The sequence below is a fragment of the Notamacropus eugenii genome, chromosome 2 (genome assembly GCF_028372415.1).
Source record: "Notamacropus eugenii isolate mMacEug1 chromosome 2, mMacEug1.pri_v2, whole genome shotgun sequence".
Classification (NCBI taxonomy): Eukaryota; Metazoa; Chordata; class Mammalia; order Diprotodontia; family Macropodidae; genus Notamacropus; species Notamacropus eugenii.
The window spans coordinates 189920280-189944437 of NC_092873.1; the positions used below are offsets into that span (position 1 = coordinate 189920280).

Consider the following 24158-nt stretch of genomic DNA (forward strand, 5'->3'; position numbering starts at 1 on the left):
GAATTATTTTCTTCTGTTCATTTCATTCTTCTTTAGTGAATGTTTTCCCAAGTTTCTCTGAATTCTACATATTTCTCATATTACAACATTCTATTACATTTAAAGACCCTCCCCCCCCTTTTTGTGGCTAGTCTCCAATTAATCAGCATCCACTTCTCTTCTAGTTCTTGGCTACTACAAAAAGTGCTGCTATGAATAATTTTATGTAGTGTTCTAAATGTCTTAGCGCAGTCTTTAGCTTTAGCAGTTTTAATAGCCTAAGACTGCACTAGAGCATTTGGGGCATCCTGTGTATGGGACCTTTGCTATCATCTGTAACATCCCTGAGGTACATTCTGAGTAGTAATATTGCTGGGTCAGAGGGTGTGTGTAGTTTAGTGACTCTTCTCTAAGAGTCCAAATTGTTTTCTAGAATAATTAAACCAGGTCACAACTCCAGCAGTCATGCATCTGTATGTCTATTTTCCCTACACTTCCTCCAACATTTACCCCTTGACTTTTTGTCAATATTATCTCTTTTTTTTTCAGTTTTATTTCTTTGATTTTCAGACTTTCAGATTTATGTTTATTGAAGAGAGGGGTTATTGTTTATTTTCTAGGGTTTTTTTGTTTGTTTTGTGCTCAGTTCATTTACCTCTTCTTTCTTTTTGCCGGTTAAAGTGTTTTTAGAGATACATATCTTCCTCTGAGGACCACTTTGTCTATATGTTACAAGTTTTATTGCATTGTTTCAAAATTTTTATAATATAAATTTTGGTTTCTATGAATTGTCCACTGACCTAATTACTTTTTAGGATGACATTATTTAGTCCCAATTTAAATCTGAATCCTTTCTTTAAATTTCTCCTATTGAGTATTTATTTTGTGGTTTGTAATATTAATATTTCTGTGGTTCTGCATTTATTTATATGTTCATTGTGCCCTAGTGCATTTTTTTTGTAAAGGTGCCATGCAACACTGAAAAATAGGCTTGCTTATTGGCATTCAGTGATTGTGAAAAGTCTATCCTAAATAATTTTTCTAAAATTATGTTTATATTCTTAGCTTCTCATTTACTTTCCCTTTTAATTTGGCTAGTTCTGGAAGGCGTAAGTTTAAGTCTACTGTAATTTTTGTTTTACTGTCAAATCTTCCAAATAGTTCAATTAATGTTCCTTTAAGCACTTCTATGCATGGAGGCATAATGTCTATATTTGGTATTGATATTCTTTTATTATTTATGGCATCTTTAAGCATAGTGCAGTTTGCCTACTTATTTAACCATGTGTATTTTTATTGTTGCCTTGATTGAGATCATGATTGCAATGCTCATTTTTTTTTAAATTCAGCTGAGGTCTAATCAGTTTTACTTTAGCCTCTCATTTTAACTATACAAATCTATATTTTAAGAGTATAAAGACACAGAAATGAAAGGTGGAGTGTTGAGTGTTAATATCAATAAGTAAGCCAGTACTGGACCACAGAGTTCAAGGTTCCTGTTCAGTCATATCCAACTCTTCATGAGAAGCTATGACCTCATTTGGGGTTTTCTTGGCAAAGACACTGGAGTGCTTTGCCATTTCTTTCTCCAGCTCATTTTACAGAGAAGGAAACTGAGGCAAACAGGGTTAAAGTGACTTGCCCAGGATCACACAACTAATGTCTGAGGACAGATTTGAACTTGGGTCTTCCTGACTTTAGGCCCAATGTTCTTTCCACTACACCACCTATCTGCCTGGTTCATCTTCTTTCCTAGATGAAATAGTCACTGGGGTCTGAGTAGAAGAGAAACATGGTTAGACCTGTGCTTTGGGGAAATCACTTTGTCAGTCTTCTGTGGTTGAAGTTTGTTTTGCTTCTGTTTATTTCTTCCCCCAACACTATCCCAGGAAGGTGAAGCCTTGATTGAAGGAACTCAAGAGTGAGAGCCTGGGAACATAGTAGAAATATTACTGGCTTGAAAGCCAGAGATGCTAGGTTCAGTTCTGCTCTTACCCCTTCATATATAGTAAGCTATAAAAGACAAAATTAGACTGGATGGCATCTAAGATTCCTTCCAGTTCTAAATCTCTGGTTACACATTTAATCTAGAAAAGAGAAGACTCAAGCACCCATATGGCAGATTTCTCCCCTCCCAAGTATTTGAAGAGCTATCCTATGGAAGAGGGATTTACTATATTCTGTTTGACCCTAGAGAGACAGACAAGGAGCAGTGGGTAGGGGCTGCAAAGAGGCAAATTTAGACTGATGTCAGGGGAAAAGAACCCTCTCTGACATTTAGATATCCAAAGGTGGAATAGGCTGCCTGGGGGTTTCTTCTGATTGGAGATTTTGTGAGTGGAGGCTGGATGACTACTTCGTCAGGTATGCTATAGAGGGGATCCTTGTTCAAGAATAAGCTAGACTAAAATTGTAGCTTATATATTATATGTGCATATGTATTTTATATATAAATATAATTTATTATATATATTATATATACATATATAAAATCCTCATATATATGTGTGTATATATATATATATACACACACCTTGCTATTTCTTTTAAATATATAATAAAGTTATCATGTAACTTTTTTTCCTCTTTTTCTCCTGCCCCCAATGGCTACCATTAGGCAAAAATGTGACATATACACTTTAGTATATATGATATATGCTAGATGAATATCTGACTACTGGGCACAGATGACTGGAGGAGAAAGTGAGGCTGGTGACCTTACACAGCCCTCTCTCACTCAAATCAGTCAATTGCAAGTCATGTTATCATTTTCCTGATGTCATGGTCCTCTTTGAAAATGGACAGACACAATACAACAATATGATATATGCTAATATATACATATAATACATACAAATATTTGCTAATGTATACATATTAGTATATATGATATATACATATTGGTGCCTAATGGTAACCATCACTGGGGTGGGGGAGAAAAAAAGGAAAAAAGGAAATTTACATGATTATTATATGTTTAAAAGAAATATCAAGGTGTACATAATAGATTTGTAGTTTCATGTTGCAATCATCTTTTTAAAAATTCTTCTGTTATGGAAATGCTTGTTTTATTTCATAAATTAAAAACAGAATAGAATTTTTTAGAAAAGAATAGGTTAAACTAGCTAATCCTGTCCCAACCTTGAAATTCTGTGATTTTGTGATTCTGTCAGGATAAATACAGGGCAGGAGAGTTAGGCAGGAACAGGAAGAGAATGGGAGTAGTGGGGAGAGCTTGAATTAGTGAGGAATTGAGTAGAAACAGCAGCTAGGTGGCACAGTGGAGAGAGTGCTGAGCTAGGAGTCAGGAATATTCTCATCTTGAGTTCTAATTTGACCTCAGATACTTCCTAGATGTGTAACCCTAGGCAAGTCACCTGCTTGCCTCAGTTTCCTCTTCTGTAAAATGAGCTGGAGAAGGAAATGGCAAACTGCCCTCATATCTTTGCCAAGAAAACCCCACTTGGGGTCGCAAAGAGTTGGACACAACTGAGAAATGATTGAACAAGAGTAGGAAAGGCAAAACTCATTATTGAATTCTAACTTTACAGCTTCCCTTAATATGAGTCCCCAGTTTTAGCCATGGGGATGGACTTCTATCCGTCAGAATGAATGGCATATAAAAAAGAATCCTCAAACGACTCCTACATGAGTGTCCCAGCCCACCTGCCTTGGAGACTGTGTAGCCTTCGTTTATGGAATCATCTACTAACGAGGAAGTTCCACTCGTTCCCAGGTTAGCTTCAGGCTTGCATGAATTCTTCTGCACCGCTCAGTTTCTCCAGAAGCTGCAGTCAAGGAGAGATGTCAGAATCATTCTGCCATGGAATGTAGGAACCCACAAGCTGTCTTTAAGTGGTATGGGCAAGACTGGTATGAGAGACCTGGAACTCTTTGCTGTGGTAATGCAATGGAGTCATAGATTAATTCACAGCCAAAGAACTGATTCTTGGCCGGGTATTGGGTGAACCAGGTGGCCTCTGATAGCCCTTCTGAGATGTCCAAGATTCAGTCAAAGCTATTTAATCACTTTTTTCTGTATAAATGATGACTGTGTAATCATATGCATACATTTATCTTTATATATGCATGTATATATGTGTAAATATATACACATATATGTATATGTATGTATATGTATATATATATGTATATATTGATGAGGTAGAAAAGAGTCCTTGAAGCTGATAGAATAAGCAGGATGCAGGATGTGAGATGTAAGATGCAGTATGTGAGGGGTCCGAAAATGGATCAAAGAAGATTATGCATTGAAGCCCTCACCCTGGACTTATCTGTGTGCTTTCACAAAGCACCCCCAATTCCAAAATAACTCTTCCCTTCCACTTTCCTATTCTCTTTGATGATAGTCACCTCCAGACTACCTGATATCCCAGGTATTTTGGAACCTGGTTTACTCCTCCCATTCTCTTGTCTCATTTCCCACTATTCCATAAAATTATATTTAAACCATAGCTTTAACCTGGCTAACCACCTTTGCCTCCTAGGAGAAGCATGAATAGCTCTTAGGGGAATAGGTCCTATGCCCTGACTCTCCCACATCAAAGTAGGCTTGCTCAGGTGCATCACCCCAATAAATGCTTTTCTTTAACTTGGAGACTATCCAAGTGAATTCTTTCAGGACACTAGGACCTGCACATCTATTCTTCATCATTTTAGGTAGCACCCTAACATTCTTGGGGTACACCCTAAACTCATCATTTCTGGTACCCTGAATTCATCATATGTGTGTATATATTTATATACATATGTACGTATACACATATACGTACATATGTATATGTACATGTGTATATGTGTGTATATACATATTTATATACATACATGCGTGTAAATATACACACATATTTTAAAATAGGACTAGACCTATGATTCCATTGATATAGGGAACCCCAAAATGAGCCTATATCAAATAAGGAGTTTATGTGAGAAGTAGCACTTGAATCCAAGGTTTTCTGACTCCAAGTCCAGGCCTATATCAACTAATCCAGGGGTGAGGAACTTGAGGCCTTGAGGCCATTTGGATTCAGGCTTGCATGAATTCATATGGATTCAGTCAAAAGACCCCACTTGAGGACTTAGAGGGCTCAAGGCTGCAGATTCCTCACCCTTGCTTCTTCTCTAAATTCTATTATTAGCAGGCATGAATAACAATTACTGAATAAGCCCAAAACTGAAAAGGCCATTGTGAAAGGAAAAAGAATCATTGTTTCCAGATCCATTCAAGTTTTGGGATGGTGTTGACAACTGAGAGAATTTAGTCCTGGGCTTTGCTGCTGTCTGTGGGAACCTGGGATGAGTGAGTTTCCTCATCTACATGGAAAAAGAGGGGATTGGACTACAAGATTTTTGAGATCATTTCCAGTTCTAAAGTCTTTTATTCAAAAAGGTTCCAACTGCACTAGACCGGATTTCTTAGGAACTTGTTCCCCTGGGTAAAACTGGGTAAAAAAAAACCCCTATTCATTTGACTATCACACAGTTACAGATTGGTAACGAAAGCAGAAAAATCAGAGCTCTGCCCAAGGGTCAGCAATTTAGAGACCATAGCAATTCAACACATGACCTCCTTCAGCAGAGTAAAAGGAGTAAGGAGAACCCAAGTTCAGTTATAGGCCAAAGATCAGGGAATGGAGGTTCAGAATCTGAGCAGCTAATGAGACTATGGCCTACAGACTGTTCCCTTTCTCCTCCCACTTTGTAAAAAAAATCTACAACCGTGCTCGCTTCAGCAGCACATATACTAAAATTGGAACGATACAGAGAAGATTAGCATGGCCCCTGCGCAAGGATGACACGCAAATTCGTGAAGCGTTCCATATTTTTCTAATTCATTGTTGGTGGAGCTGTGAGTTCATCCAACCATTCTGGAGAGCAATTTGGAACTATGCCCAAAGGGCTACAAAAATGTGCATACCCTTTGACCTAGCAATATCACTATTATGACTGTATCCCCAAGAGATCATAAAAATGGGAAAGGGTTCCACATGTGCAAAAATATTTATAGCAGCACTCTTTGTAGTTGCCAAAAACTGGAAGTCAAGGGGATGCCCATCAATTGGGGAATGGCTGAATAAATTATGGTATATGAATGTAATGGAGTACTATTGTGCCATAAGAAATGATGAACAAGAAGACTTCAGAGAGGCCTGGAAGGACTTATATGACCTGATGCTGAGTGAAAGGAGCAGAACCAGGAGAACTTTGTGCATAGCAATGACCACAGTGCACGAGAGTTTTTTCTGGTAGACTTGGAATTTCGTAATAACGCAAGAACTTATTAAAAAAAAAAATCCAAATGGATTTCTCAGGCAAAATGCCTTCCACACTCAGAGAAAGAAATATGGAAGTCATTCGCAGAATGTAGCAGATCATGTTTGTGTGTATACATGTTTTTGTGTATCATGTTTTGATTTGTTATATGATTTCTTCCATTTATTTTAGTTCGACTACATAGCATGACTATAGTGAAAATGTACTCAATAGGAAAGTATATGTAGAACCTATACAGAATTGTATGCAGTCATGGGGAGGGAGGGGAGTAGTGGGGGGTACGTGTGGGGGGGATAAAATCTTAATTTTATGGCAGTGATTGTAAAACATTAAAAAATAATAATAATTAAATTAAATTAAAAAAAAATCTATAACCCAACCTATCTTGTTTCCTCCCCAGGGTTTCAAACTCCATTTGTCTTTTCCCAAAAAAACAATCTGTTTTCCTCCCTGTCTCCCTCTGTAAGGAACAACATTTGCACCCAGCAAAGGTGAATACTCTGAGTGTTTCCATTCTTCTCAAATTCTGTAAGGGAGAAAATTTGACTGAGGCCTCCCTGGTAGAGCAGAAAAAATGTGGGACCCCATATATTCTATGAGTTGGTCAAGATGACCTCAAGATTCTTCCAACTCTGAAATTCTATGTCTCTCAGTCACTGTAGTAACTATGTCTACCTCCAACTCAGCCAGATTTGTTTCAATGACTCCCAAATGCCAGGTTCAATGTTTACCTCCTTCTGTGCCCTTTCCTGCAGGGAAATAGTGAAGGAGGGTCTTGTAATGTTAATGAAAGGTTAATGGTGTGTGGAGGGGAAGAGTTAAAGATCTTCCCTGCCCATTAATAGATCTCAGATACCTTTTGTTCTTTTCTAATTTGGCACTGGTTCATCAGGGGTCATGCCCTCTGGCTCTGAAAAGAGTATATTTACTCTGAGGTGAGGTTTTGCTTTGGGGCTTATTTTTTGGAAGAAGGTTTGTGTGCCAGATGAGACTCTGGGTAGCTGCTATGGAGACCCCTGGCTTTGAAAACCCATATGTTGGTGCTTCTCTCTCTGGTAATAATGTATGTATGGTCTGTGGTCAGACAATTGGAAGCCCTGTCTGTTGGTCTTTCTTTTTGTAATTTCTGTTTGCATTTTTGCTGAAGTTCAGGGTGCTGACATCTCCCTGATATGTGTGCTTAGTTAGAGTAGATTGTTGACCTCTCAAAAGTTGCTTTCCTTTTAGGAAAGTAGATCTAACAACCTGTACAGCAGGTGCTCTTAAGTATGCCGAGGTCCTTGCTGTTATAGGTCTCCTAACTAATCATCTGACTAAATACCTACTATCTCACGCTGTACTTGCCTCCAGCCCTGATCCTCAACCTCCTGTGGGAAGAGGATTGGTGCCTTCTATTCAATAATAAACATTTTCACACCCTGTCATACCCTTCTGTAACAGCAAGCAAAGTGGGATTCTTTTTGTTTTCTTTGTGGAATTCAGTTTCCCAGGCTCAGGCTAAATTGTGAGCATCTGAAGGCTCAATCTCCTTTGAACCCTGATAGTTCACAGCTGTGCTGAGTCATGTAGGTTTCATGCCTATTGATTCTATGCCAATCCAGAGCTGAGTCTTTGTTATATATACTGGGAGGTTGGTGTTTTACTTTGGGGGCTCACTTATGAGAAAGATCTTGTGATTCCCTGGTAGAGATTCTGAGTGGCTGTATGTTCAGAGCTCCCTGACTGTTCAGAGGTAAAGTCTCTCTCACCCAGGGATGTATGTAAAGTGTAGAGCAATGTTGTTCTGATTCAGGCAGTAGAACCCTGTCTGTTGGTCTTTATTTCTCTGCTTATATTTTCTTTGTCTAATGTAATTAAAAAAGATTGTTGACCCTTTAAACAGCTATCTTTCCTAGTAAAACAGATATAAGAACATGTGCTAGCAGCCATCCTGGGTATGCCAGTATGGTTACTGTTATACCTTCATACCCTGTAACTCTGAACCCCTCTAGGTCATCATCTGAACTCCATTCTTCACCCCTCCTGGTTCCTTTTCCCCACCCCACCCCACCCCCCAACCTCCCTCCTCAAAAGTTTTAACCAAAAACTACCCAGTCTTTCCACTGTGCCCTTTGGAATGCCTATTCCATAGATAACAAATTGTCCTTCATTCTAAAGCTTTTTCTCTCCCACTCCTTCTGTCTATTAGGTATTACTGAAAACTTCACCATGGTGCAACCTCCCTGACCACTCTTTCCCATTTTGGATGCACCTTCACTCATTCCCCTCAACTCACTGGTTAAAGTAGAGTAATTGGAATATTCTTTGCTTCCCATTGCCACTCTCAGGTTCTCTATTCCATCACTATTCCATTCTATTCCATCACTCAGTAGCCTCCATTCCTTAAAGGTTCATGCTTTTCAAATCTACAACCTAATCAAAATTCTAATAACTGTTGCTACTTTAGACCGTGCTGCATTTCCTTCCTCAATGAATTCGGTTACATGACTCACAATTTGTCTTTCCTCCCTAACTATTGCCTTCACGTTAAGGGACTTTAACATATATACTAACTCCTTAAACACCTTAACCATTCAATTCCTCAACCTACTCCCTTTCCATGCCCTGTCTCCACCCCACCTCAACCACATACCAAGAAGTTCATACCCTTGAACTTGTCATCTCCCACAAATATATTACCTCTGTGCTCAAGAATTCTGAAATCCCTTTATCTGACCATAATCTTTTGGCTTTTAACCTCTCCCTCTGCCTTCCTTTAGAAAACCTTATTCTTGGTCTACACCACAACATCTAATCCCTTTACCTTTCAATTCTCTCCCAGGCCATCTACCCTGCACCAGCCATTCTCTCCTCTCTTTCCCATCTCCCCCCCTTGGTGAACTAATTCACCTCTACCCTGTCTTCCTTTCTTTAATCACTAGACCCCTTATCATATCACCAATTATATGATCACCAATTATACACTCTCAAGCCTCACTCTTGTGGCACTACCACTTGTGCTCCTATACACATGCCAGTAAACAAAGGTAGAGAAAAATCTTGCAACCATTCTTATGGGATTCACAACAAATTTATGTTGCACAACTTCAACTGAACCCTCATTACTGTTAGGCTACCTTGTCAACTCATCTCACTCTCCATGGCAGCTCTTCCAAACCTTTTCATCCCTCTTCAAACCTTCCATGGTTCCCCCTCCCTCTTAGCTAAGAAACTTGCCCCATATTTTACAGAAAAAAAATGAAGTCATTTGCCATGTCTTCCTCTTTTCCTGTCTTCCTCATCTTCTGTCACTTACATGCCTTTTGCCACTATCTCCTCCTTCACTCCCAACTCCCATGTTGAGGTGGCCATATTCCATATTAAGGCTAACCCATCCACCTGTTCAAGCAATCCTATTCAATTGCATCTCTTCCAACAGATTGCCCTTAATGTTTTCCCCACTCTATCACTATATTAAATCTTTCCCTGTCTATTGGTTCATTTCCTACTATCTATGAACATGTCCAAGTCTCCCCCATACAGAAAAAACAACAACCTGTCTTGATCCTTCCATCCTCGCTACCTATTGTCCTATATATTTTCTGCCATTTATAGCTAAACTCCTTGAAAAGACCATCTAAAACAGGTGCTGCTGCTTCCTCTCCTCTCATTCTCTCCTTAACCCCTTATAATCTAGTTTCCAACCTTATCGTTCTGCTGGAACTACTCTCTCCAAAGTTATCAGCATTCTCTTAGCTGCCAAATCCAATGGCCTTTTATCAGTGCTCATTTTCCTCAACCTCTTTGCATGCTTTGGAACTTATTGTTCACCCTCTCAACTATTCATTCTCTCCACATATCCAATCAGTTGCCAGATCATTCATATGTCCCCTTCTTTCAACTCACATAATAACCGCCACCCTTGTTCATGTCCTTACTGCCTCTTACCTGGACTATTGAAATAGTTTCTCTATCTTTTTTGCCCTTTGTGTGTAAATTCCTTAAAAAGACTGTCTACAATACTGTCTACTCCTTAATCTCTTACAGTCTAGTTTCTGACTTCATCATTCTACCAAAATGGTTCTCTCCAAAGTTACTAATGATCTCTTCAATCAAATGAGCTTTTCTCAGTCCTCATTCTTGATCTCTCAGCAGTTTTTGACACTTTTGATCACCCTCTTCTCTTTGATACTCTCTTCTCCAGGTTTTCAGGACACCACTCTTGCCAAATTCTCCTTGTACCTTTGGGATGACTCCAGGGCATATGGGGGTGCTCAGGGAAGACTAGCACCTCTGATATGAGGGCTTGCTGAACTCATATCAGGGGTGCTCACCCACCTTTGATGTCCACCTGTCACTAACTCTCACCTATGGCTCCAAGAAGCTGTAGCATGTGCAGAAACTACATCCTGGCAAAACCATCTCAGCAGATGGGCTAAACTAGGTTGAGGGTAACCAACAGACCTCAAACCCATTTGTGAGTTAGGGCAATGACTATGCCAAATATGTGAAGACACTCCCCCACAGAATGGGGGGGATGAGAACAATTTGTCCTAATAGCCATGAAGGCAACTGAAGCAGGTGCTGTGGAGTAATTAGAACTTGGCCAGGCATGGAAAACACCAAGACCATCCACTGAATCCTGGGCTATTGCCAGTCGTCTTGACTTTTGTCCTGCCACTTGACTTGAACACCTCTGAAGGAATGGGACTGATAACTTTGCTTCATTCTGCCTCACTTAAATCCATTTCATGGGTAAGTCAAGACATTACTCATCACTTCGTGATATCATTGGTCCTCTTTGAAAAATTAAGAATGAACAGCAAACCACTCCTATTCAGTCTCTTTTACTGGATCCTCATTCAGATCATGTCCTTTAACTGAAGATGTCCCTCAGGGTTCTGTCCTGGGCCCTCTTCTCTTCTTTCTCTCTATACTGCCTCACTTGCTCTTATTAGCGCCCATGGATTTAATTACCATTTCTTTGCTTATGATTCTCAAGTCTTCTTATTCTGTCCCAACCTCTCTGCTGACCTCCAAACTCACATCTCTAACTGCCTTTTAGACATCTTGAACAGTACACATTTTAAACTAAACATGTCAAAAATAGAATTCATTATCTTTCTCCTAAACCCTCTGCCACCTCCTACCTTCCCTATTACTGTAGAGGACAACACCATCTCCCCAGTCCTTCAGGCTAGTAACCTCTGAGTCATATTCAACTCCTCACTATATCTCACCTCATAAAGTCAATCTGTTGCCAAGGCCTATAGATTTCCTCTTTGCAACATCTCTCAAATATGTCCCTTTCTCCTGTGTCGTAATGGTTTCACCACTTCTGCACCAGTAGACCCTCATCACCTTACACATGGACTATTGCAATAGCCGTTGATAGGTCTCCTCATTCCAATCCTTCCTCCAGTCCCTAAAGTGATACTGCTAAAGTATGGGTCTAACCATGTCACCCTCCTACTCACTAAACTCCCATGGTTCCCTATTGGCTCCAGGGTCAAATACAAAATCCTTTGTTTGGCCTGTAAAACCCTTCATAACCTAGCCCTCTCATACCTTTCCAGGTTTCTTATACCTTACTCCCTGCCACATAATCTTTGATCCAGTGACAATGGCCTCCTGGCTACTTCCTGAACAAAATTGTCCAGGCATTTTCTCCAGCATGTTCTTCATCTTCATCTGTTGGCTTCCCTGGCTTCCTTTAACCACCAAGGGCATTTCAGCTGAGTTGGTAGAGGGGGTGAGGAATCTTGGGAGGTTGCAGGAGGGATGAAAAGGTTTGGAAGCACAACTGATAGCGAGTTAATCAGACAGCCTAGCATTAGTGAAGGTCCACTTGAGATTGTGCAACATAAATTTATAGTGAATCCAGTCAAAATGGGTTCATGATTTTCTACACTTCTGTTAAAGTCCCAACTAAAATCCCATCACAGCATGCCTTTCCCTGTCCTTAATTCTTGCACCTTCTTCTCTTAATTATTCCCTATTTATCCAATATATAGCTCACTTAATATATTTGTTTGTTGTTTCCCCCATTAGATTGTTAGCTTCTTGAGAACAGAGATTCTTTTCCCTGTTTTTGTATCTCTAGCAATGCCTGGTAAATAGGAGACACTCAATAAATGTTTGGTTGATTTGTCTAAATTATTAAATAGCAGAGCAATTTTGCAGTATACAGCTAACCCACTTGTCACACAGTGAAATTTTAATGAAAAAAATCACTAGATGTTAAATTTTAGCGTTTAACATAATTTGTGGTCTAGTACCTGTGGGCGAACTTATTAAAACCACACCAGCAATAACAATGAATCCAACTTTGATAGTAGATTCAAAAACATTCAGGCCCATCAAATTTATCCTAAAGTTAAGAAAATAAGAACTTACATTTTCATCTAAAAAGAAATGAGCTTTAACCTAAACCTAGTTCAACAACTTCATTTTATATATAAGGAAATTGAAGTTTAGAAAGGGATAGACCTTTGTCCAAGGTCACGTACCTAGTAAAGTAAAGAGCCAGACTTTGACTCTGGATTTCTTATTTCAGTCCTATCAGTCTTTTCATTACATCTTTGACTCAGTCAACAGTGAAATATTAAATTATGTTGAATGGCTTCTGTTTAAAAAAAGTAGAGGAATCTGTAGAACATTGGAGAAAGAATTCCATCAAAAAAAATTGAATTTATTGGAAAAATTATTCAGTCCCTTAAAGGTGAACCCTAAATTGTCTAAAGCCCCTTAGCTATGCAGACAGATTTATTCCCAGAGGGTTATAGGTAGCAGGATTTTCCTTGCACATTTCCCAAAGTTTCTGTAAATGCTAGGTGAAGTATCACCGGGGAATTCTGATTTGTGGTGAGGCTTTGGAATGTCAATCGATTTCAGGGTGTATACTGTAACTCAGTCATTTGGGAGTCACTTAATAGTTCTGTTATATTTGATGCCTAAAAACCCACAGAATTGCATTGTCCTGAGTTAAGCAGTACAAGGCACCTAGGTGGTGCCATAGTGCACAGAGTGCCAACCCTGGAGTCAGGAAGACTCATTTTCCTGAGTTCAAATTCTGCCTCAGGCTCTTACTAGCTGTGTGACCCTGGACAAGTCATTAACCTCTGTTTCCTCAACTGTAAAATAGCAACACTTACCTTCCAGGGTTGTTGTGAGGATCACATGAGATAATCTAAAAGCATTTAGGCACCCTTCCCTTCCTGTCCCCCTATTTAAAAATCTGTCTGAGAATCTATCCGGGATGGACAAGATGATTTCTGGTGAACCCAGATGACCCCTTTGTGAGGTCATGACATTTTTGAAAATGTATCAGAAATCTTTGGAAAAAAGAAAACCCAACAAATAGGCAAGGAAGAAATCTGTACAGATAACAAAGATGACATTGAAGAACACTGCAGCTAAACAAATTTGATAAAGAAGAGAGGAGAAACTAAAAATACCCTGAGAGGAACATTCACAAATGGCTTAAATACATGCTCAGTTGTCCTGAGGAATCTTTTAGCAGGAAAGTCAGAGCAGCTGGCCCTACAATAATGAGAAAGAAAAAAGGTATTGATAGTCTTTAAAAAATGTAGCTGAAATGCTCATTAAAGGCTGGTATTCATTCTCCCCTCAAAGCCTGCTTGGCTGCCTTGGAAAGCAGCAAAGATTGTGAACACAGACAGATGCATCCTACAGGCCAGTCTTGGGAAACACAAACAAATCTTTTCTTAGGATAGCAGTGAAGAAAGTGTGAGACTTATACTTGGGGTTATAATGGACCTCTAAATCCACTGAACTGTATACCTATGATATCTATTCATTAATGACAGCTATAATATGTCATATTTCAATCTGAGAGTTTAATGAAGATGATTTATTTCTACTAATTATAGATGTGCATCACTTCTTGGGAGTTTGGTATTGGTTTTGGGTATTTGGGCAACCTTGCTGTTTAATAATAGTTATTGTCAATGTAGTAGGCGGCTAGGTGGTATGTCACTGTACATGGAGTCAGGAAGACCTGGGTTCAAATCCTGCCTCAGACGCTTACTAGTTGTGTAACCCTGGTCACAGCCTCAGTTTCCTCATTTTTAAAACAGAGATAAGAATAGCACCCACCACGCAAGATTGATCTGAAGATGAGAGCTAAGAAGAGTGTTGCAAACCATAAGATGCTATGTAAATCCCAATAATTATTGTTACTGGAGAAGGAAATGGTAAACCATTTCAGTATCTTTGCCAAGGAAACCCCATGGGCAGAGATCCATCAGACATGACTGAAATGACTGAACAACAATGGTCATTGTTATTAAAATTATTTTTAATCTTTTTGGTATATGGCTACTCATTGTTCAGTTGTTTTTGTCATGGTGGACTCATTGTGACCCCCTCTTGGGGTTTTCTCAGCAAAGATAGTGCAGTGGTTTGCCATTTCCTTCTTCAGTCTATTTTTACAGAGGAAGAAACTGAGGCAGACAGGGTAAGTGACTTGCCCAGAGTCACACAACTGGTTAAGTGTCTGAGGCCATATTTGAACAAGGGAAGATAAGTCTTTCTGATTCTAGCCCTGACATTCTATCCACTGCACTACCTAGCTACCCCATATGGCTTCTATTTTCAAATTTATGAATTTAAAATACTTTCTCGAGGTGATGTAGCTATCATTCATGCTTAAAGAATATTGAACACTTTTTCAAGACCTATGAATACGTTTTCTTCAACAAGAGGTATCTGGAAAATAACCAGAGGGAAGATGACTTCAGCAGAGTGAAAAGAAGAGAAGCAATTGCAGCCATGTGTACCTAGAGAATTCCAGGTGACTGGTGAAAGTAATTCATGGAAATCCTCATTAAATGCAGATGCTTTAGACGGTTTTGTTCTCAGCCTCAAGAAAAATCTTTTAGAAATATTAAAACTCTTCTTTTTGTCCAGGAGAATTGGGTCTACATCTTTCTTTCTTCTTAAAATATGTAAGGAAGACAATTCAAAATTGCAAAGGTAGAAAAGTAGACCATCAGATGAACGAAAAGCCAATATGATTTATTTAATCATAGAAATGAGCATGAATAATTTACTAAAACAGACACAAGACATCCTATGAAGTGCTAATCACCTCATCGGAAATCCAAAAACCTGAGAGTAAGGAGATAGAATGCATGATGGGGATCCTTATTCAAATAAAGGTGAAAGGAAGAAAAATTAAGTGATAAGAATAACAGAATCTATTAGGCTACTTGGTAAGCTGGAAGAACTCAAAAGATGAATTCCTGATCTGAATCTCTAAGCTAGTTTGGAGGCAGAATACAGTAGTGAGAGTGTTCTTTCAACCTCTTCTAGGGGTCTTCCTCTGATAGAAGCATAGCAGCAGTTTTCTGAAGGCACAGATCATTCTATTCCATTCATATGCCACAGTTTATCCATTTTCCCAATCCATGGTCATCTACTTCATTTAATTTCATTTTTTTAGTTACTAAAGAGTTTTCTACAATTAGTACTTGCAAGCTTTCTTTCTGTTTAATTCCCTGCATATATACTTAATAGTGAGAGCACTGGGTCACAGGATAAGAGCAGTTGAGTTGCTTTTTCTTTGCACAATTTTTTTCCAAAATGGCGGGATGAATTCATAGCTCCACTAATAGTGTTTCAGTGCATTTGTCTTGGGGCAGGTTGGTGGTACAAGGGATAGAGTGTCATCTTCCTAGTATTCATCTTCCTGAGTTCAAATCTGGCCTCAGACACTTACTAGCTGTTTGACCCTGGACAAGTCACTTAACCCTCTTTGCCTCAGTTTCTTCATCTGTCAAGTGAGCTGGAGTAGGAAATGATGAATCACTCCAGTATCTTCATCAAGAAAACCCTAAAAGGGGTACAAAGAGTCAGACATGACTGAAAACAACTTAGTAACAAAAGCCTCTGTATTCCCTACAATCTAACACAAAAAAAAATCTTTCTGAATTTCCCAGTTTAATGTGAAACCTATTATTTCCATTTTTTACTTCTCATCTTAGTGATTTGAGACATCATTTCCTATGGTTGTTTGTTTCTGTTAAAAAGTATTCATATCCTTTGACTCTTGACTGAAAAATTCCCTTTGTATCTACTCCCCACTGTATTTGTATTTCACCATATGTTTTTACCAATTCTGGGAAATTTTCTTTGATTTCCTGAAAAATAAGATCCAGCTTCTTTTTTTTCTCTCTAAGTTCTCAGGAGTGTCAGTAATTCAGAGGTTGCCAGGTTGAGATTTATTCTTTTGGCTTGTCACTTAGGTCAGTGTATTTTCTAAAAACTTGAAAAATTCAATGAATTTTTTGAGTCTGTGTTTCTAGCTGCTTTGCCTCGTATGTAATTCAGTTTTCAGTTGTAGCAAGCCTGCTGTTGGTTACTTCCATGGATTCATTGAGATTTCCTATTGTCTTCTTCAAATTGGTCATTATCTTCTTTATTTTCACTTCTTTTTCCCATGTATCTTAATTCTTGCTTAATTTCCTCAAGTGATTTTTTGATGTTGTTCTTTTTTGCAAGCCCTTTTGGTTTTTGGTCTTGTCATTTTTCTTAACATTGCCAATTCTGCTCAGTTTCTCTAAATGTTCTATTTATCTACCTGGAATGTCTCTGAGATAATTAGCACGATTTCTTTGACCGTATCCACTGCTATGGATGGTGCTTCTGAATCAATTGTTCCAGCGGATTTAAAATTTATATTGACTTTTTTTTTTTGCCAGTTTTTATTGTTTTGTTTTGTTTTTAAAGCTGTTTTTCTTTTCTTTGGTAGGCTTTTTTTCCCCTTCATTGTTAATGGGGGTGTGAGAAGCCAGGATTTCTTTCATCCTGTCATTCACCTACTTAAGAAGACTTTTCTATAAACTCATTACATAGAAATAGAAACTCAGACTCATAAAACAAAGGCAATTGAAATCTTAAGTCAAAGCTAATTTATACATCTTTTGGAGGTCGGGCTAACAAGTGGTAAAACTGGAAGTTTTGTTACAATTTTTTATCTTGCATGCATGCTTTTCATGTTTTCTTTCCTTTTACTGATATATATACACACACACACTTATATGTACTATATATATATGTATATATACTATATAAATGTATATACACATACATATATTTGAATAACTGCACTTCAGTAGAAATTAATATCATTTATTTTTCAAGTTGAGGATGAGAACAGAAAAAGGCTCATTGGATTTAGCAAATAGGAATTCATTACTGATCTTGAAGAGAGTTCATTAGAGTGACATAGTAGTGCGATGATTAAAATTTTCTGAGATACATAGTTTCTGGGTAATTAATAATCAATTTATTAATTATGGCTATCAAAATAATAAAATTAAGTCATGGACCTTCTGCCCCTGGGGAACATAGAATGTTTAAAAAGCCTTTGGAAAAGGATGTACCTGATGGTGAAAATCAACTTTGATTGATGAACAACCAATGAAGCGGTAGACGTATTAATGAGGAGGTGGGCAAAATGTTTTCAGCTCCTCCTGTTGAGAATGTGACTGATGATCATGAGACTCAATCATCACCAGTCATCTGGACAAAAGAATTCATCTCTCCCCAGACTACTCTGGCAGGTTTTCCCCTTCACAAGCTGGGTCACCCTAAATTCTAATGGAAGGTTCCAAGGACAGGGGCTTATTTTCTAATGGTAAGACCTCATCTAGACTGGATTCCTTTTATAAGGTCTTCTAGTTGGGGGGAAGGTGGAAGGTCCCAATCAAGATGAAGGATTTAGACAATCTCTTCTATCATCAATATTCTTCAGAGGCTGGCTGAATAACTTAGAGAGGCTGGTTTCTGAATGAGGAAATAGGAAGGGAAAACCTCAATCTTAATTTAATAATTGGTTATTAATAGAAGAGAAAAACAATCTCAATCTCTCTCAAAAACTATTTCTCTCAATAGTTGACAAGAACATAGTGGTTTAAAGTCTAGGTTAAATCCTAACACACAACCAACCTATAAGGATGTAGCAGCAAGCACCCTAATATATCCGGGATGGCCTGCTAGCACAGGTTCTTAGATCTGCTTTTCTAAAAGGAAAGCAACTTTTGAAGGGGTCAACAATCTTCTTTAATTACATTCACCAACAGAGAAAGTAGAAGCAGAGAAATAAAAACCAACAGACAGGGCTTCTATCTGACCATAAGCAATACATACATCACAGATCAACAGACAGATCCAACTGTCTGACCATTACATACATACATCGTTACCAGAGAGAGAAGCATCAACATCTGTGTTTTCAAAGCCAGGGGCTCCTTAATGGTTACCCAGAGTCTCATCTGACACACAAACCTTCTTCCAAAGTAAGACCTCACCTCAGAGCATATATACAATTTTTAGAGCCAGAGAGCTTCATGGCCCAGTGCCTTGTTAGAAATTAACAAAAGGTATGGGCCTTCCTACAAAACAAGCCTCCACTAATCAAGCTTCCCTTAATGGGCTCTACCTAAGGCCCATTAATGGGCAGGGAAGATCTTTAATTCTCATTAACATTGTGGCAGTGTGGTATTGTGGGTAGAGTGGAATGGAAGACTTGAGGTTAGGAATACCTGGATTTGAATCCTGTCTCAGACACTTATTGTGATCTAGGGCAAGTATCAATCTCTTGGCCTGTTTTCCAAGGACATCTGAGGTCTTTTCCCAGATCTACTATCCTAAGAGACCTTGAGTGAACCACTCAATCTGTCGGTGCTTCAGGCAAATAAAACTCTAGATGAAGAATACTTGCTGATCATCAGTAGGGGGAGAGGGAACTTACTCACCAGGAATTCTCTTACCCCAACAGTTCTCCATTTCTTTGGTCTCAGAAACCTTTTATTGTCTTAAAAAATTATTGAAGATTTCCCTTCCTTGAAGAATTTTATGTAGATTTTAGCTATCAATATTGACAATATTAGAAATTAAAAATATCTTGGTATTTTGAAAATTTCCTTGCCCTCTCAGATTTTTTTAAAATAATTTTTAGTTTTTAACATTAATTTTCATAAGCTTTAAATTTTCTCTGCCTCCCTCCCTCTCCCCAAGAGGGTCTATATCAGATTGAAAGAGTCTCAGGACCATTCAAGAACCATTGCTTTACACTAGTAATATGACAGGTGTAGAAAAAAAATAAGGGAGTGGTGGTAGAATAGATTATCTTCTCCTGATGCCCCTGGGGAAGATTTTCTAGGAAGTCATATATCAACTCAATGGCAGTATAGCTCATACCATATCTATATTTATTCAAAGTATCATCATATGGGATAGAATCAAAGTGTTTCTGAAGGCTAGAGATCACAATGAGGAATGAATGGATGAAGAGAAAGTAAAGGCAGCCTATAGACCTTGTCATTTTGTTGGGGAAGAAAATATTTCTTAGGTACAGTTTCCTCCTCACAGAACCCTAAATTCTTGGTTTTGTTGTTGCTTTTTGGAAATTGGCTCTCCAATGCTTTGGGAATTCTTTTAAATATTTAAGTTGAATGAGTGTTGAGGCTAAGGTCTGTCCTTATTTACAATTGGGAGCAATGTCTGCCTAACTTTAATCTTCATATTCATTTTCTGCAAGTCTAGCAAGTAATTAGGATAAATGTTGTTGTTTTGCTGATTTACAGACTCACTCTTGTTCTTTTCAAACTTTCCAAATATTTCCTTTCCTATTCAACTTTGTTCCAGTACCATATTATTAGTATCTTCAATTGCCTGCTAGATATCTCCACCTGGACATCCCACAAGCACCTTAAACTCATCACCAAAATGGAACTCATTATCTTTCCCCCATAAAAGTACTCATCCTCCCAAATTCCTTATATTTGCTAAGTGTACCATTATCCTTCTAGTCACCTAAGTATGAATACTTGGAATGTCTTCAACTCTTAAGATCTCCCTCACCCTCATATCCAATCAGTTCCTAATTTATCCTTCATCTTGATCTCTTGTATACAGCTCCTTTACTTACTCCACATAGCAGTCCTAGTTCAGCCTGCTTCATCACCTCTTGCCTCTACTATTACAATAACCTTCAAATAAGTCTCCCTATACTCATCTTCGTTTTCCATTCTATTCTCTACGTAGCTTTGTTGTTCACTCATTTTCAGTTGTGTCCAACTCTACATGACACTATCGGGGGTTTTCTTGGCAAAAATATTGGTATTATTTGCCATCTTCTTCTCTAGCTCATTTTACAGATGAGGAAACTGAGGCAAAGGGGGTGAAGTAACTTGCTCAGGGTCACACAGCTAGTAAGTATCTGAGGCTGGATTTGAACTCAGGAAGATATGTCTTCCTGAAATGAGGCCCAGCACTCTATCCACTGCTCCACTTAAATGCCCCCTCTGAATAGCTATTGAACTGATATTCCTAACTGCTGGAGAGTAACCACATCATGCTCCTGTTCAAGAAGCTTCAATGGCTTCTTTGCATTTAAGATGAAATACAAAATCTTACTGCACCTGGCATTTCAAGTCCTTCACAATATGGCTTCAACCTTTTTTTTTTTAAGTTTATTTATTTTTAGTTTTCAACATTCACTTCCATAAATTTTAAATTTTCTTTCCCTCCCTACCCTCCCCCTTCCCCAAGACACAGCATGCAATCTGATATAGGCTCTCTATATACATTCCCATTAAACATAATTTCACATTAGTCATGTTTAGGAGAATTAGAACAAATGGGAGGAACCATGAGAAAGATAAAACAAAAAATAGTTTGCTTCACTCTGCATTCAGACTCCATAGTTCTTTCTCTGGATGTGGATGGCATTTTCTATCATGAATCCTTTGGAACTGTTTTTGGACCTTGATTTGTTGATCAAAATCAGTCATCACACACTGTGGTTGTTATTGTATACAATGTTCTCCTCGTTTTGCAAACTTCACTCAGCATCAGTTCATATAAGTCTTTCCACCCAACCTATCTTTCTAAGCATGATTATTTCCCATCATGTAATTTATGTTCTAGCCAAAATAGCCTCTATGTTGTTGTTGTACCCAACACTTCTCTCTCCTGCTTGGAATACTCTCTCTCTCTTTACCTCTGCCTTTTTTGCTTAAAGACTTGGCTCAAGTGACAACTCCTAATAGAAGCCTTTTCTGATTCCTTCAGTCATTCATGTCCTCTGCAATTACTCTATATGTTTTTACTTTTACTTATTTTGGTAAATGTTACAACACCCCTCAGCAGACAATAAGCTTCGTGGTGGCAGGAACAGATTCACTTTTGTCTTAGTATGTCTGGCACACAGTAAATGGCTTTTGGATTGAATTAATCAGCCTCATCTCTTCTGGTTATTTGAATACAGTTGAGGCTAAGAAAAGCAACCACCCAGCCTTTGTATTTCACATACATATGTATTGTTAAATTCACTAGGGGAAAGACAAATTGAGGCCTATTTTCTGGAAAACAACTAAGACCAATTTTGATAATACGCACTTCCATAAGGTTGGAAGGGACTTCAAAAGGTCATCTGGTCCAGTCCCATCCCCTACTAGCAAGGTTGTACCTAAAGTATTCAGTCTATTTCTGAGTCAAACAGTTCTAGGACATCATTTTATGTACTTAATCTAAATATCTCTTGCTGCATTTTAAGGCCATTTTCTCTTTTCTATCCTAAACACCATCAGTTGATTTTATCCTTATTGTAATAATCTCTATATTTTAAAACTCTTCTCAGGTTAACTCTCAAATCTTCTGTTCTTCATATTAAGGACTTTTGGCATGAATTATTGTCCTGTATTTGTCTTCTTCAATTATTAAATTTTCTTTTTCCTGAAATAATAAGACTCAAACCAGCCTCTTAAAAAAGTCCAATTGGTGCCAGGTTGTAAAGGAAGTTGCAGTTAGGCTGAATTAAGAGGCATACCAAATTTTACATTTTGTTCTACAATTTTAGAGGGTTATGAAACCTCTCTTTTGTGAATTTAGGAAAAATATCTAGGGTACCCTATGTAATAGTCCATACAATACCTTCATGATTATGGCTTAAGACTTAAAAAGATGTAAATCCCATTTTTAAAAATTCAAATGAATCTGTGATCTTGTCAGTTTGGGAGGTTTTAATACCATTTAGAGGATGACTATTAAAAAAAAACAACTAAAAACATTTAAAATGAAGCTTTTATTAAATCAGACTATTATTCTTAACAGTTACATAAGTTACACAATATGTTTCAGTCAGAATATTTCACATGGAAAAATCAAACTCTTGTAGGCAGGCAAATAGTACCACATAACAATATGTATTTTAAGGGATGGAGTGCCAGGGGAAGGGAAACTGCTAAACACTCAAATATAAGGCCATAATTATTTAAAAATAAAAAAAAGATAAAAAAGCTCAAGCATTCTTTTTTTTCTTGAATTGTCATCAGTACTACATAACTACTGTCCTTTCTTAGTGTCCTCACTTAATCAAGGTAGGGATCTCTTGACAGGTTTAATGCATTTCTTGACATTATTTTAAATGGAATAAGGCTCATTAATACATACAGCTGCCCTTGGAATTTCAATCTCAGTTACCTTCATTAACTTAAAATTCACAAAGTGCACAATTAAGATATGTAAAAAACAAAAACAAACTGAATTTGCTACTCTAGTAACAGCTGCCCATGCTTAATACTTAGTGGTCTATATGAACAAAGTAATGTTCTTTCCAGGAAAAAAAAGTAAGGAAAGCCACCATAAAACACTTAAGTTGAAAGATGTGCTAGTTTTCTTGTAAACTGAAAAAATAGGACCAAAAAAAAAAAAAAAAAGGATTGAAGGGGAAAAAAATACAAATACTAGTAATGACCAACCATTTTCAAAGAACAAGCACCACAATGGACATTTGCATTCAGTTTGGTTGTGTATCAATGGATGGTTCTTTACTCCAGCCAATCCACTTCATCAAACTCTGAATCATCTTCAGAATCACTATATTCCACAGCAATCCGGCGGGACAAGATGGTGGCCACATCGTTTTCAATGCGTTCGTGTTTAGCCTCTTGTTCACGCTGTTCCTCTACTTTTCGTAGCTGAATACCTGGTGTGTAATAAAGCAAAGTCATTACAGGTTTTAAACCAAAGGGACAAATATTAACTTTTCTTGAACACGTTCACTGGACTTGAAAAATACTAATAGGAAAATGAAAGGCCAGATGCTCAGAAAAAAGAATTGTAAGGGGACAAGTTTTATAGATGTTTGCTGTTTTGTGAACATGCTGTGTGTTAAGTTGATACAATATTTTGCCAAATGACACCTTAGACAAAATTCCTCAAAAAGCTCACGAACTCAAAAGATCTGGCCTGGTGGGCATACAAAAAAATATGACTATATTTCTCCCGTTGTCTATATAGGTTTGTGGTTGTATTATATTTATGTAAATTAAGTGGTGGATGGGAATGGGGGAAAGGAATAACCACTTATATATATGTGGCACGTGCTGTACCAAGTAAGCACTTCACAAATATTATTTCATTTGCTACTCACAACATCCCTGCTGTTATTCCCATGGTATAGTTGAGGAAATTGAGATAGAGATTAAGTGACTTGCCCAAGGTCACACAGGTTTTCCTGATTCAGGCCCAGTATACTATCCACTGTACCACCTCACTACCTCCAAGCAGTATTAAGTATATTTTGCATGGCATTTATTCTCTCTAAAGTATTGCAATAGGGTCTTAGTGAGGTACCTTAATCTTAGCAGAACATTAACTTAATAATAAGAAACATAAAAAAAATAGGGCTCATACAATATAGGACTTTTTTTTTTTTAAAAGACCCAAAATATGCCACAACTGTGTTTATTAAATGAGATTTAGCAACAAAATGACTAAGAAGGAGGTATTTTCTTGGAGTATCATAAAAAAGAAATCTGAAGGACTATGGACATGCCTTTACATTCCAAACTATATTCTTTACACAGAAATAGAAA

General features: G+C 37.9%; 1 protein-coding gene and 1 non-coding gene across 4 annotated transcripts in view; one reads left to right on the forward strand and one right to left on the reverse strand.

The window, feature by feature from the left end:
- Positions 1–5716: 5716 nt before the first annotated feature.
- On the forward strand, positions 5717–5823 carry LOC140530501 (U6 spliceosomal RNA). The gene has a single exon (XR_011975939.1). It is a non-coding gene; the product is annotated as a U6 spliceosomal RNA (small nuclear RNA).
- Positions 5824–22344: 16521 nt separating this feature from the next.
- WASF1 (WASP family member 1) overlaps positions 22345–24158 on the reverse strand; it is a 143440-nt gene continuing 141626 nt past the window's right edge. For all 3 annotated transcript variants that reach the window (XM_072643042.1, XM_072643043.1, XM_072643041.1), the window contains exon 11: positions 22345–23266. In XM_072643042.1, the coding sequence (XP_072499143.1) occupies positions 23109–23266 (158 nt within the window). In that variant the 3' untranslated portion in view covers positions 22345–23108. The remainder of the gene's footprint in view (positions 23267–24158) is intronic.